This window comes from Pinus tabuliformis, chromosome 2_2 (genome assembly GCF_031772625.1).
Source record: "Pinus tabuliformis cultivar Carrire ecotype Pingquan chromosome 2_2, CPIR1, whole genome shotgun sequence".
In the NCBI taxonomy this organism is placed as follows: Eukaryota; Viridiplantae; Streptophyta; class Pinopsida; order Pinales; family Pinaceae; genus Pinus; species Pinus tabuliformis.
Genome location: NC_142300.1, coordinates 560102245 through 560119178, shown reverse-complemented (window position 1 = coordinate 560119178; position 16934 = coordinate 560102245). Strand labels below are relative to the sequence as shown.

Here is a 16934-nt window from a genome sequence, read left to right as displayed (position 1 = left end):
CACAGATCGACAACCCTTGTAGTTCATACAGACACAAGGGAATTTGCAGAATGATCGCCATCATAAATGGTCCAGATACCTGCAACAATTCCATTTGAACATTAAGCACAAGAAGGGAAGCACCAATAATGTTGTACACTGCCTTTGTCGACCACTAGTCATGGCGTTGATCACTGTGCTCAACTCCTATGGGAAAGAGACTTCGGGGTGGATGCATCTTTACGAGAGTGATCCAAAATTCAGCAGCACAAAACAGACACTCCTAGAAGGTAAGAAAGTTCAAAATTTTCACCTCAAAGATGCACTGTTATGCCACTTGGGACACAACTATGTTCCTTCAAGTGAGTGTTCCAAGATGATTTGGGAGGCACAATATAGTTGGGTCGCTAGACATATCGGAGTAGAGAAAATAGTGGCAGAACTACATAAATAGTTTTATTGGCCAAACCTTCGTCAGGATATTGGGAGGTACATTAAATCCTGCATTTCCTGCGCCATTTCCAAACCAACCATCAAGAAGAAATGCCTATATACTCCTCTTCTTACTCCTATTCGACCTTAGGAATCCATCTCCATGGATTACATGTTGGACCTTCCTTCTACTAAGCATGATAATGACTGCATTTTCGTGGTCTTCAACAAATTCTCTAAGATGGCCATTATGACGGCCTATAAGAAGAGTATCATAGCAGAGACCACCGCTAAGCTCTTCTTTGAGCGAGTGTGGGTACACTTTGGGATCCCACAATCCATTTTCTTTGATTGGGACAACATATTCCTAAGTGGATTTTTGTCAAGTCTTTGGTCGATGTTGGATGCCAAACTCACTAAGTCCACAACTTTCCATCCCCAAATTGATGTCCAAATAGAAGTCATCAATAGGATGATCATACACATTCTACCATAGAAAATTTTAGGGGCGAATGTTCGCCCTTTGGCGAAATTAAGGGATTTTATATTTTTAGTGGGCGAATATTTTGTATCATAGTACATTTTTACAAATCACCTCAAATAGCCCACCTTATTTTAAGGGAGAGGGTAAAAAAAGGTAAATTTAGCCCTTGAAATTAGGAGTTACAACCTTCCATTCGCCCATTTTCAAGAATAGGTTTTATTTAAGCGAATCCATTCGCCCATTTTCAAGAATAGGTTTTATTTAAGTGAATCCTATGGGCCAAAGGCCCAAATACCATATTTATAAAAGAGGTATGGTAAATTAATAAAAATATAAATAAATGAGAGGTATGGTAAATAAATAAACCATTTTTTATATTTACTCCATAAGTCACCTTATATACATGCAAGGGTGTAAACAAATAAAAATATAAGTAAAGTGGAGGTATGGTAAATAAATAAAACGTCTTTTTATACTTACTCAAAAGGTATGGTAAATAAATAAAAATATAAATAAACTAGACGCATGGTAAATAAATAAAACCTTTTTTTTATATTTAGTCCATAACCCTCGTTCTATTTATGAAGGCTCAAGAAAGAGGTTTTATTTAAGTGAATCTATGGGCCAAATACCATATTTGTAAAAGAGATATGGTAAATTAATAAAAGTATAAATAAACGAGAGGTATGGTAAACAAATAAAACATTTTTTTATATTTACTCCATAAGTCAACACTCAAAAAATGTGTTATATTTAGGTGAAACCTATGGCAAAATACTATGGGACAAATACCGTGGACTAGATTGTTATTAATACCATGCAAAAAAACATTATTAACCCTAATATTAGTATTAATAAAAATAAAAATGGCACATGGTATTGACCCATGGTATTCACCAAAATGGCACATGGTATTGACCCATGGTATTCACCTGGAATGTAGCCTATTTAAATGGGGGAATTAAACCAGCATAGATCCATCTTTACTCTGGATCTACTAACCCCCGAGAGGTATCAAATATCGTGGAAAAATATTTGATCTGATCAAAAGTAAAAATGGATGTTGTAATTTAATGTATGTTAAACATTTTAGCTTGGTTAAAATAAAAAATAAAATAAAAATCAACTATTAATTTTATTAATTTTTATAAATTACTAATAGTAATTTTTAAGCTCCAAGTTTATGATAACCCATGGTATTGACCCATGGTAATACCATGGTATTCATGTGAGCATAGACTATTTAAAGGGGAAATTCTATCATCTTAGATCCATCTTAATTCTGGGTCTACCAAGTGCTCAGAGGGATACATAGATTTCATCCCCCTAAGAGTGGTAGATGTGGAGTTAAGATGGATATAGGTTGGCTTTTATGATAATGAAGATATTAAATAGACTTAGGAAATTATATTGTAAAAACATCTTAAGGTGAATGGCTAAATTGTAAAAACATCTTAAGGTGAATGGTTAAAGCATAGACATTGGCCAAGTATATTTGTATACTTCTGTTTTAAACTGAAACAAATCCAGGGCTAAAAGAAATGGATTGATTACACTAGTCATCCTTCTATAACTTTCCAACATATGTTGGAGTAAACAGATTGTAATTTGGGTAATTTTTCTAATTGTAAACAGGGACATACTTGTGTATTGGCAGGGTGGTTACGAGGTCCCTAGAAGTGATGAATTTGAATTTTTCTTGGTTTTATATATAGTATTAGGTTTTTTCTCATGCTTTCTGTGAATGGCATGGGTGAATTTTATCCTACACCTACTAGCTTATCGATATGTAATTTCGGTAATTTTGATTTCAAAAGATATTTTAAAGAAATGCAATGATTTCATTTGTGTATTCAATAAACACAAGATTTTATAATTGAGCAAAATATTTGCCATGCTTGGTGAGAGATTCGCCAAAAAATTATATATACATATCATATTATTGATAAAATCGCCTTCCATTTTTCCTATATACCATGGAGATTCGCCCATTTATTATACATGTAAATTTGGGGGGGGTTCTTAAAATTTTCCCTACATTCTACGCATGTACAACTTGAAGAATCCATGCACATGGGATGAATGCCTACCCTGTGTCCAACACAGCTACAACAAAGCTCTCCACAACTCAATGGGCCACAACCCCTTTCAGGTAGGGTTGGGATTTCAACCATTATGTCCCATTGATGTGGGCATACCATTTGCAGCTACTCAGGCATATTCGGCTCTTGTCCAATTCAAATCTAACAATGCTAACAACTTCATTGAGCGCATTCAACACATCCACCAGTAGGTCCATGATATATTGGATAGAGCCAATGCTAAGTACAAGCAGTGCCATGATCAACATCAGGTGTCACACAAGTTCTAGGTGGGCAATAAAGTTTGGCTACATTTGCAGAAGGAGTGCCTCACTGGACCACACCACAAGCTTCGCCCGCTCTGATATGGACCATACACCATCACCAAGGTTGTAGGGGATAATGTCTTTGAGCTTAGCATCCCACCATTCCTTGGTTTGCACCCAGTGTTCAATATAGATTGCCTTCGACCATACTTTCCACCATTGCTGGACACATCCGACATTGCAGAACAACTCACACCAACAAATCTAAACCCAGACTGCATGGAATAGGCCACAACCACTCAGATGATGGACACACAGATCAAGAATACTTGCCAGTAGAAGATCCAACTATATTGGGTTGTCAAAACTAGCCAACTCCTTCACCGAGGCAAGTGGCTCACGAGGGACCAAGTTCAGCAGAAATTTTCCCATCTCATGGAGGCACTCAACGCAATGGGGACCGTTTCTTCCTAAGGGGAAGGAATAATCCAGGTGGATATTGGTGGCAACTCGCCTATTCCACTTGGAACCCCAGGACTGTCTCTTTCAGTTTTTCGGTTTCCTTAATTGTAGCATAATTTACTATTTTTGGCAATTATGCGGGTCCTGAACTTCCAGAGCTGTTTTGAAACCCTAAATAAAGTTTTTAGAGAAAATGGAGAGACAAAAATTGTCACAAACTAGCTTCCCTATTTTCTTTTGGCCTCCTCTTCGAGATCTTCAAGACTAGGTATTATGATAGCCAAACAAAGATCATATTCCAAAGTTACAGCCCTGGGAAACTGATGTACCAATTTACCCAAACATGGCCCACAGTTTTGGCGCTTCATCTCCTATGGTTAGGTTTTTGGATGTTTAGGGTTTTCCATTGTTTCTTAATAATAAATAGGCCTTTGAGCCTCATTGTAACACAATTCAGAGGCATGTAGCTGCCACATCTCTTCTAAAATATAAGCTACCATCGCTCGGGCTAGTTTATTTCCATTATGTTTGTAAGCATATTCAGTATTATGATATTAATGAAATGAAGTGTTATTTCTATTGCATTTCTATATTTATGGTTATATGTGTAATTTGTTGCATTCTTGTTTAAGTTCGAATCACCCAACCAATCAGGTATCATGCCCCTGGGTCCCACTGAGTTTTTAAGCTATTAAAACTCTAGACGCTCCCATGCTATGGGCATGCCAGCGTCTAGAGAGCTCTGGATGCTCCCACAAGCCTGCATGACTGCGTTTAGGGACTATTTCTAGCAAACTTGTGCCAGACTCTGTAGGATGTAAGGCATTCAAGCCCAGAATTCTAGCCACCGCCCAAAACTTACTGTAACTTCTAGAATCCATTAAACACATGATGACAAGACTAATAAACGAAAAACTAACTCCAGGACTAGGCTTGACCATCCCCAACTGGGACTGACATTCTACATGTATAAACAACATATTTAAGCATAGGGGTCTCATACTTATTTGAAAATTGCTAAGAAGCATTGTCCCCTTATATCATTAGTTGCATTATCATCTATTAGGTCATAAATACATTTTTCATTCGTTTACAAGTAAAAACATGATGAGAGGCATACATAGCCACTGTCATAAAACATGCTTATAACCAACATAATATCAACAAAATATCAAGGAAATCACAACCATATGATCCACATATAAACAAGTACAATACTCATAGAATTACAAAGAGAAATAACCTCATATTGATGATATAAATTCTAAACCTGGAATGGGACTACCACGTTCCATCCGACCATAGAATGGATGAGACAAATCTCTCTTCAGTCATTCACCCCATGCCATATTCCAAGCCTGAATGTGGGACTCAAACCAAAAGAACCAACCAAGGCATCCCAAGGCTAAACCACCTCACCCTCATCAATAGAAAGCAGGCTTTACAGTAACCCATCCCTGATCACTAGGCCAACACAATAAACATGTAATAACAGGCTTTTCCATGATCTCCACCCGATCAATAGGCTAAACAAACATGGATGCCACCAGATTTCTCCACCTGTACCATGAGGAATTTTCCTGTCTCCTATTCTCTCAAGCTTTACCGCAATCCACACTAGATCACTAGACCATAAATCGAGACACCGGTCCCTCAGGCTTTATTGCAATCCACACCAGATCACTAGGCCCTAAACTGAGACCCACTTTACAGGCTTTACTGCATATCCCAACTGAGGATTACTAGGCCCAACAGAGAGGAATCCACCTCTTAGCTTTATCGTATATCTTGCCATTCATCGACAAGGATTCCTAGGCCCACCGAGGCACACAATCCTGGCTTTACCACAACCCACAGTCTGGCCCAGGGGTTACTAGGCTAGTGGCTTCACCATGATCCACAGTCCATTTCAGGGACCCTTAGGACATGTGTTCTATCATTGGGAGATCCACCTCACTCAGCTTCGAATCCATCTGGTAATCTAGCTCAACCAAAACTTCAGAAACCAATCACACCATGGTTATTCGGAAATAGCAAGGCTGGGTTGAAAACACTGTCACACCTGGAAAAACCCATGCCATAACAACAAAAGAACCACATGCAATACCATGTATGCCAAATATAGAAAGGAAAAAACACATGCAAATCAATACCTGCAAAGCATCCTGATGTAACTACTTGATCCTTCACTTCCTTGCTTGCTCCTTCCTTCCCCTTTCCTTCTTTGCCTTTCTTGATCTAATGCAAAACTTGAGAAAAATCTTACCAACTGATCCTCATAAGCCTTTTTATTAATGAGGCCTCTATTTTCTTCAATTTCCATTATTTTTCCTTCATTTTCTTCCTCACATGCAACTTGTGACCTTTCACCTTCCTTTTATCCTAATTTCCATTATTTTCATAAATAAAATGCCAATAAGTTCCTCATGCCTTTCCAAAGCCTTTGCCAATTTCCTTTAGCCATAATAACCGAAATGAACACCCACTAGGATGTTTTTCCCAACATTCATCTTGGAATATGTGTCCCATAAACCGTGGTCTTATATTTTTACATGGATTATGTTATCAATGGGCTAGAAAGGGTTGGGTTGTGTCAACCTTCAACCCAACATAACTATTTCAAACCAACTTTTGACTGGAAGGTAGTCCTTCCAATTTGAGAGGGCTCCCTCAAATGTTTATTAAATCTTATTGAAACAATTCAAACAATAGATGACTAACTCTGATCTCTTTTTGTGATTTTGTAGGTGAAGAAAAATGTGATGACTGCCACCATTGGGCATGGAGTCAAATTAAAACAAATTATGGCCAACAACAATGTTTGATGGAAGCTGAGGCATCTATAGCTTTGAAACTGATACAAATGAACATCCACAGTCATACATAGTAAATGAAGGAAATTGGAGTAGTTTGACAAGATTTCCAAGTAATCAAAATACTATGTAAAACTTGAAACAACATGATAAAAACCCATAAAAGCCATGACATGAATCTTAGGTACAAAAATAGAGTTGCTGCAAATTTTCTATTAAAGGATCAAAAGATTACAAAAGGTTAGTTCTTCACATTATCCATCCACCTTTTCAAGTGAAAAAGTTCTCCATATATAGAGTGAGGGCTCCATTTAATAATCTTCCACCTAGGCTAGAATCGATGCATGGCTAAGAGACCTAATTCTATTTGACTAACAAAACAATAGGGATATTTCTGTTTTAACAGAGTTTGAATACAAATAGGAGTCTCCTATCATTTATGAACTCAATAAATTTTGTTGTTGAACCTTATCAAATCAAAACAAATGCTAAATGTGCTTCTGATGTGTCTCATGCCACGTGGATGTGCTGACCTGGTTGACTTTGCTGACCTGGACCCCACCAATTCGAATTTCAAAATTTCTAGCTAGGAAAATTTCTGTAAAATAGGCCTCAAAGATAAGTGCATATCTTCCAAACCTTGATTTCTATGTAAAACTTGAGAGAGTTTTTTGTAGATGAGCTCATGCTGAACAAAAAACTCCTTCAGATTTCCAAAATTCCTTTCCATTTGGTCAAAAAGTGAGCCCGAAGTTGACTACTAAAACAATCATTTCCAGAATTTTTGTAGAAAATTTTGGTAGCAAATTTCAAAAACCACCCCTATGCTATCATTTTGATGCCTTTGTTGATTCTAAGGTGTTTAGTAATTATTTTTCATTAAACTCATGCTATCAAAACTCTCCCAGCTGAAAATTTTCCTGGATTTTCTCTCCATGGAAAGCTACATCAATTTCATAGAAAACTTTCGTAGCAACTTCAAAAAACACCCTTTTGCTACCTCTTTTCTCTTTCTTCTAGTTCTCAGGTCTTATTTGATGTTTATAAGCTAAACATAGGCCTTTAGAACTATATTTTTTGAGATTTAGACCAGCCTTAACCTCCATGGAAAGCTACAACAGTTTCATAGCAAATTCTCAGCTTCATTATGGGCAGTTGCTACGAAAGTTCCTAAATTATGAGTTTTTATAGTTTTCATGATTCTTAATGCCTCCTTATGACTCCTAATATCATTTTGACTATATATATGGCTAAGTTGATTGGTTTAGGTATAGTGAAGACAAAATTTGAGAATTTTACCATATCATGGAGTAGCATCTACTTGTGCTTGCAAATCTTTAACTTGAGTTTGCAACTTCCTTTTGTTAGCTTGCAACCACCTGTTCCTTCTATACATATGCTTTAGCATATTTTGCAGTGGTAGAATTCTCTTTGTCTTTTCTTAGCTTTTTATGCAATTTCCTCATTGAAATCTAGCTGCTCCAATACCTGCTTCTTCATTTCTTCAACTTCCAATTTGGCCTCTATCATCTCTTCTCATGAATTTTTGTTTGTGTTATGGCTACAACACGTTAGGAGCTGCTTGTGAGCTACTTCCTCTTTACCTGCAAATCAATTTGAGAATACCTAGACCACACTCAGACCACAGCTAGACTCATTTTGACAATGCAAAACCCTATTCAACAACAACACTTGTGAACTTTTGATAGCAGCAGATGGTATAAAGAGGAAAAGGAGAGGTAAGGGTGAATGAAAAGAAGTGGAGGACACGAGAAAAAATGTGTATAATGACTCAGTACAACTCTGACATCACTAACAATCATTTAAAATAAAATCGTTACACAACAACTAACTTTCATAGCAAGATAAGTGTTAGGATGGACCGTTTTGTTACAGAACTGTCAAGCAATTTTGTAGCAAAATCTAGGTTTGTTGAACTGGAGCTGCTGCGAAAGTTTGTAAAACTATCAAACAAGTCAATTATGAAACGATGACCTCAAAACAAATGGAATTATGACCTTTTCTGTTTTATGATGACCCTATCAAACAATAAATGTACCATATGACAACTTTCACATGAACCTAAACATAGAAACCCTCTCTAAAATGTCTAATCAAACTAAAAATTATTTCTAGGGGTTATCATGGATAACAGATTATTAACCAGGGTTGTTACAATAATAAAGGTCAATAAAGGTAAAATAAGACCAAATTCATGGGAAGCATATTCCAAGAAGAATGTTGGGTAAAGTGTTATAGTGGGCATCACTTTTAGTTTATTAATGGCTATGTAAATTGGAAAAGGCATTGGGAAAGGAAAAGAGGTATTAATTGACATTTATTTTTGAAATTAATGGAAAATGGGAGAAAACGAAGGTGAAGAGACACAAATTCGCATGAGAGGGAAATTAGAAGGAAAATGAAGGAAAACGAAGAAAATAAAGGCCTCAATAGCAAAAAGGCTTCTGAGGATCAGTTCACAATTTTCGTCAATTTAGTTTTTGAATTAGTTCAGAGAGAGAGAGAGAGAAGAGAACCAAGAGGAGAAAGCAAGCAAGCAAGTGAAGGAAGGAAAATGAAAGCAAAGGAAAACAAGGAGAAGGTTGGATTGACAAATTCAACAGGAGGATTTTGTAGGTAACAGGTTGCATGTGTGATTTCCTAGCTGAGGTGTGAATGAATGGTTCATGCATTTGCCTATTTGGTTCATTTGTTGTCATTAGTATGGGTTTTTCCTGGTTTAACAGTGGCTTCAACCTTTCCTTTCCATTTCATGGATAGCCATGGTGTAATGAGATTTATTTCTTGGTTGAGCTTTGGATTATCAAAAGGTTTTAGAATCGGGGGAGGTGGTCTCAAGAAAATTCCCAAGGTTTGGGGGTGGAGATGATTTTCTCTAGGAACCCCTTGATAGGTGGGTGGAGACAACAAAATTCCTCAAGGTATGCTGAATAAATTCTGAGGCATCCTAGATTGTTTTGGTTTTGTGATCTCTTGATTGGTTTTGGCAAGATTGCGGTAGTTTAAGGGTGGAGGTGGTTTAACCTCTGGATTCCCTTGGATGATTAAGTCTTGGTTTATCCCATGAGATCTCACATTCATGCTCAGAATATGGCACGAGGGTGATTGGCTAAAAGAAAGATTTGGTTCAGCTCAACCTATGGTCGGTTGGTACATGGAAGTCCTTGACTTGGTTGGATTTTGCATATGTTAATAAGAGTTATTTTCTTATTGTGATTTATGAGAATTTGTACTTGTTATTATGTTTCTTTGATGGTGGTTCTGTCATGGTTAATATTATGGTTATATGCTGGTTATAAGCATAGTTTATAATGTGTTCTAGTTATGGCTCCTATTATGCTTTGATAAGTTAATGAATGGTTGATGAATGCATGGGCCAATGGGTGTTGTTGCTACTACTTAAGAGGGAATTATACCTTCTCGATTATTTTCATCTAAAGTACAGAGATTTACACTCAGATATGAATTCATGACCTATAGCTTACATGTTTACCATGTGTATAACGAAATGTCTAGTGTGTTCTAGTTAGTCTAGGTCAAGTTCTAGTTTCTATTTTGAATGATTAACATTGTCATTATGATAAATATGATTTTGTAAAGTTACATGAAGTTTTGGGCAGTGGTCTAGAGATTAGCCTATAAAAGTGGCTTAGATCCAAGGACCACATGCTCTGAACTAGAGATTTGGGGTCATAATTGCAAGGAGTAAGGCTTGTGAGTTTGTTTTGAGGCTCACAACTGCATGCAGGCAGTGACAAGGGTGCAGCTATAGGCTTAGGCCACTGAAAAAGGGTTCCATCTCATGGATTGGTCATCTGGGGTGGTTGTTCAGCCTTTGAGTGATTTATGGTTCCTAAGGAAGGTCAATAAGTCTTAGTTGTAGGCCCCACTTCCTTAACTAGAAATAGGAGGTCGGGTCATGTCATTGTGGCACTCTTCTTCACATTTACCCAAAGGGCTTATAAAAGCGAGTAAGTGTTGGGAGGGGTGGTTACAGAGTTCACCTAGTTTGGGTTGTGTCTCTAGGCTAGCTTTGAATGAGTTACAATCACCAAGTTACAATCACTGTCTTAATGGAAAAGTGAAGACACAATCACCAAGTTTTAAACCTGTAACAAATCTCGTCCTCTGGCCTGCTATAGAGATGGTGGTTTCCATAAAACATTTCCTCTTTTGATAGCCAAAACAAGGCTCCAAAACCATTATTTCTTAAGTTTATGCAGAGTTTCAACATATTAAATATGACCTCTATTGACATTCCTCACACAAGTCACACTGTTGGCATAGTGGTGAAAGCACTCTATTTACATAGAGAGGTCGCATGTTGAAACCCATGGATTGTTATGATTTCTTAGTGCTTGTTTACAATGAAATTCAAATATGATATTGATTGTTGCACCAAATTAAATAAATTGTGGCATGTTAGTTGGAACTTTTGACTTGCATTAAGGAATTTGTGGGTTCAAAGATGTCGAATTCTATTTTTGGGGATATCAGTTGTAACAAAGTTTATATATGCAAACCCTGAATCACCATAGTGGCTTTATCATTGGCTTGGTGGTTAAGTGGTTACACTGGTAACTTGGAGGTCATGAGGTCAAGTCAATGAACCTCCACTTTTGGGAAATCAACCAAAACATAAACTTTATATAGTATTTCGTTCCCATAGACAATAACAACATTAGTTGGTGTATCAGTTGGTTGTTGAATTCATTCCAACAAGATCGGGGGCTCAAACTGCCCCGCTAAGCCATTCATAATGATTTTGGAATCTTCTTGATCAATTGGACGCTACCACATGGTAGATTCTTATTTTCCCATGTCGCATCCAATTAGCCTTCCACTCCATCCTACCGTGTCACCCTACCAATTTATCCTAACACATTGACCGATGTCAGCAGTGCCATGCCAATAGTGCCACGTGTCCTACTTTGGAGCTACCAGTTGTTGGCCTCATTAGTGGACCCTACCACATGTCAAACTCTTATCATGCCACTTGTTAGCAACCATATTCTCCATACTACCACATGTCCTCCTGTCGTACTGCCACGTGGCACACCCTGCTAAATTTTTGCCTATTTCTCGAAATATTCAGAACATCATAATTTTGTCATATGGCATCTATTTGACTCCATTCAAGTGGCCTTGGAAATTTCTCGACGAATCATTAGACATGGTGTCCTTTACATCGACATTTGAATATTTTTATTTTTATTAGTCATGAGGATCCACCTGGATCAAATACAAATATATGTATTATAGTTCTAATATTTTTTTATAAAAGTGAATCTATGAATGCAATACCTACGGACTAAAGACAAGATTTGGATCATCTTAAATTCCCCTATTCATTTATATTACATTTGGAAATATTAATGCATGCATTAAAAAGTTTTTAAGATAGGAATCTATTCAATTTCACTAAAAACAATAGTGAAAAGACTCCCACATACAAACCAAACCAAACCTCATTATCTATTCAATGCATATAATCCTAAATGCATGATATGATGAATAGTCATTGATAAGAAAGTGATGTGTCAAAACTATAAGTGTAACAACAAATTTATAATTTTTACCACATCTAGAATTTGACATTTTTTTTTCAAATGAAAATTTGAAGATGGTCATTTCTTTTTCATATTTGTCATTTTATTTTTTATACAAATTTCATGATCATCAATTTTTAATTATATTGTCAAATAGAAATTTATTCATACTTTATAATAAAACTTTCTTTTTTTATGTGATTATAAAAATCATAATCCTCTTCAAAATTTAGAATTTCTCTTAAAAAATCTACCATTCCAATTATAAAATACAATTTAATTATAACATTATCTTTGAATACATCATATTGATAAAACTGCAATTTAAATTTTAATTTTTAATTCACCAAATTCCAAGAAAATCCTCTATACATGTAAATCTTCACTGAAAAACTAATAAAATTTGTTTATCAATTATGGTGTAAATAACTCCTTGCTATACATATCAATATAATATATACAAAAATATTGAAAAAAACAAACATATTTATAATTCTTAAATTTATATTATTAAATAAGAGATTAAATTAAAAATTAAACTTCAACATCACAATAACAAACCTAATCTAAAAACTAAATAACTTAATTTATGATTCTTAAAATTATACTATTAAATAAGAAACTAAATTAAAAACTAAACTTCAACATCACAATAACAAGCCTAATCTAAAAACTAAATAACTTAAATACTTACTAACTCAAAGATGGGTACACTTCTTTTATGTTTTATTTGAAATATGTACTGTGCAATAGGTGCTTTGTCAATACACATAGAAAATTTTGGTATTAGATACAAACTCCAAAAGCTAATATTTAGTAAGACTAATACTTAATAAGAACTTTGTATTGAATACAAACTCCAAAAGCTAACACTAAGTAAGACTAACACTTAATAAGAGTAGAGTAAGGTTGCATATTAATTGAAATTGGAAAGACTTAACTAACGGTCTAACAAAACCCCACCCCACTATTCATTTAATTCAATCTTTATCATTTGCTTATTTCATTAATCAATTTAAAAAACTGCCATTACAACTCATTATTCACTTATTTCATTAATCAATATAAAAAATGGAGAGCATTATCATCCTTTACCATTCTTTAATGTAATTACTTTGTATATGCATAAAGACATATAGAGCGAAGTTAGAATATTACATTAAGGTTCATGATGCTTATTAAAAGAATCTATTAAATAGAATGTATTTATGAGAGGTTGCTTAAAATATTAAATATCAAATTAATAGTTAATTTTTTAAGGTTCATGATGCTTATTAGAAGAATCTATTAAATCGAATGTATTTATGAGAGGTTGCTTAAAATATTAAATATCAAATTAATAGTTAATTTTTTATTAATATTAAAATATTATTTATTTTTTATTTAATATTAGATTGAATTTGAATGAATTTCAAACCTAATAAAACTAAACCAACTAATTTACGCTTTATAAACCAACTAATTTAAATATAAAATACATCTTTTAATTGAAAACTATTCTACAAAACAAAACTAAATCAACTGATGTACAGTTTAAAAGTCAGTGTTATATCTACATATAAAATACATCTTTTAATTGAAAATAATCCCACAAACCAATCCAATTCTAAACCCGATTCTCATACCTCCTCACCTCGTATCAGTTAGCGATGACGCCTTAACATTCCCTTTTAACCTAACGTAGAGGTGTTGAGATTATAGGATTTTTTAATATTCCAACCTATTGTATGCTCAGCCTTTAGAGAAAGCAAGATGCATGACCCGCAGTAGTTCGATCATGGTTGAACTTCAAATTGTAATGAAATATCCCTTGCTCAACTAACCTCAAAGTAGGTAGTCCCATGTTTTCACGCCTCGCATGGGTCCGTTTCTTCATTTGCAATCAATTATAATAATAAGGAATTTAACCGCACATAATGGAACCAGGTGTCGGGTATGGCCGGCTTTTAGGATAAGTAGAACCCACCTCTCTTTACAAGGTCACAATCTTTCCCTATCACTGCCTCGGGAAAGGCCAAAATCGGGTGGAAAGTCAGGGAAATACAGTGGATTAACAAACCTTCTGTTAGGTGTAACAATGGTAAACATTGGTCAAGAATATTGTATAAAGAAAGGCAGTTCGGTTTGCTCGGTTTGCCCGGCTCACCAGCAAAACCTTCCTGTGAGAAAAAATGGAGGCGAGAAACAGATCTAGAGCCCCTGTGACACGTTTCAGTTTTGGCCTTCAGAGATCCCTTTCTCCCACACGGTGTTTCGATTCGCCTTCATCTTCCTCCGCTTTCAAATTTGCAATCCACAGAGCGCTGTCGCCTACTCGTGTTAACATTACCAGTGGCTCTCCTCCTTCTACTACTACGAATGCTGCCGCAGCGTCGTCTTCTATCAATCTCGCCTTTGACAGATCCGTATCGCAGGTTCGATCCGCGGGCAGTGCCATTTCACCCAAAGGCGGCGCCGCCGCCATGAAGCCTGTTCCCTGTGCTCCGCCCAGGAAGACGTGTATGTGTTCACCGACGAATCATCCTGGTTCGTTCCGTTGCAGTCTTCATAGAAAGGGTAATAATTCCTCTTCTTCTACGCATTCTCAGTTAAATGCGAGGAGGTCTTCCATGACGAATTCGCTGGCAAGAATCGGCAGCGTGGAAGGAGAATGGGTGAGAAGAGCCCTCACGGCCCTCATACGCCCCTCCAGCCACCACATGCGAAGGAGAACGTCCTTTCAGCCACGCCCCAGCAGGCTGCGCCATATGATCAGGGCTCAAGATGTCTCCTGAAGGTTGAATCGGATCGTTTTCATTTCAGATTCCAGTGTGGCTTATTAAGCAGACGAATTCAGAAAAGAAGATCAGCCCTCTTTACTTTTGCGTGTTTTTTTTTTCTCCTTTTTAGTGGTACATGGTCTTGAGGTCGGTAATCACTAATTATATCGGTAATAGCTAATTATACTAAGTGGATCATTTGTTGTTGGCTAAATTACAGAGCCTAATCTCAACCGAATTTAGAGATTACTTGTTTTTGGCTCAATTATAGAGCCTAATCCCAAGAGTATGAGAGATTACTTGCTTTTGGCTCAATTATAGAGTCTAATCTCAATTGTATGAGAGTAAAACTTACACCATTAAAACTCGACCAACTAGACTAACCTACCTTCAAAGAGAATCATCACTCTTTAATTGCATAGCAGCGTGCTGTTTTTTTTCTTTCTTTCTTTTCTGTTCTGTTATGGACTGCTTCGTCTATTGGGTGATCTCTGTATATAAAACCCAAGCGTTGCTGCTCTATAGGCAATATAGTCGATCTACAGGCAACCATTGTTCGGATCCTCTATCCGATTCGGAGAGTACTCTAGCCAGCTGAAAAACGAAAAACGAGAAAGGAAAAAATAGCTATCTACCAGATTGTAAATTGTATAAATATTTATGAATTTCATTTCTCGTCGTTTTAATACTCCGTTGGCCGTCAACGTTTTCCCTTCAATCGACAGGGATCATATGAGGCATTTAAAAAACAATACCATACTTCTATCTCTTTGCATATATATCGCCGTCGATGTTACGGAAAAGGAACGGGGACTAACGGTAACCATTAACAACTTTGACGCAAGCTTTCCGTTTCCGTCATCTCTTAACTCATATGTGTCATATTCCAGGCCGCAGTAGTTTTTTTTCGGCTCATTATTTGGGCCGCAAAGTTTTCCGGTCGATTATTTGGTACATTGGAATGTGAATATGGTTAGGAGAGGGTTAAATAATTCATTATCACATTCCGGGTACTCTGCAATTCACATAATTTCAGAAATTTAATGTTCAAAATCCTCGAATTTTTATTTATCTTTTACGGTGTGATGCCGTTTGTCATCGTCCAAGCCGACTGTTTTCCGTTCCATGAATGGAAATAGGGGTTTTATTTTTTATTTTTTATTATTTATTATTTGTAACATTAATCTGTTCACAGTAGCAGGAGATATTGTTCTTCTGAACTTATGTATGGGGTAAGGAGAAAGGGGTATAGTCAGGCTTCACGATACGTTATTTGGTAAAAGTAGAATTTAATTCCCATATAATCGTTTAGTTAAAAAAAATTATAAACTTTTTACTAAAATATAATTTTAATTTAGTAAAAAGCTTTTCATCATTAAATATTTCCTTTTGATATATTTATTTATTTCCTAATAATTAAAATTAAATAATAAATTATGTGCTTTTTTTCATTATTGAAGGAAAAAGATTATTGAATAACACCGTCACGTCACCTAGAATAACACTATTTCACCCCTTATTCAAGGAAAACTTATTCCACTCCTTATTCAAGGAAAATCACGCCCCCTCCAATAACACGATGGTGGACACTATTCCACCTCTTATTGAAGGAAAACTTATTCCACTCCTTATTCAAGGAAAACACGCCACTTGGAATAACACGATGGTGGTTTGTAAGGGCGGGTTTTCATCGGTGCCAGATGCCTTTGGGTCTTGGGTCATTGACTTGTTTCCTTACCGAGGAAGACGAGCTCGGGTTTTCACTCGTGCTAGATGCCTTTGGGTCATGCCTTTTGGGTCGTTGACCTGTTTCCTTACCGAAGACGAGCTCTTAGCTCGAAGGAGAAGTAGTTTTAGGGCATACACCAGGTCCAATAATAGATTATATGTTAAAGTTAAATTTCATTGGAAAGGAAAAAAATAATAAATATTTAAAAAAATAAATTTTCCATTTATATATATATATGTCACAATAATATTAGCATAGATTCATCTTAACTCTAGATTTATTAAGTGAGAAAGGGATCAAATCTCTTTTCACTCTAAAACAAGATATTTGATCCTCTCCTCATTTTGAAGATATTTGAT

The 16934-nt window shown here is 36.0% G+C and overlaps 1 protein-coding gene across 1 annotated transcript; it reads left to right on the top strand.

The window, feature by feature from the left end:
* The first annotated feature begins 14078 nt into the window (after positions 1-14078).
* Positions 14079-15832, top strand: LOC149193875 (uncharacterized). Its single transcript, XM_089407011.1, has one exon. The coding sequence runs from the start codon at positions 14259-14261 to the stop codon at positions 14859-14861; it is 603 nt and encodes a 200-aa protein (XP_089263137.1). The 5' UTR covers positions 14079-14258; the 3' UTR covers positions 14862-15832.
* The last annotated feature ends 1102 nt before the right edge of the window (positions 15833-16934 follow it).

What these genes read in the sequence shown, in the direction of transcription:
- LOC149193875 (XM_089407011.1), top strand. Translation starts at nt 14,259, where the DNA reads ATGGAGGCGAGAAACAGATCTAGAGCCCCTGTGACACGTTTCAGTTTT.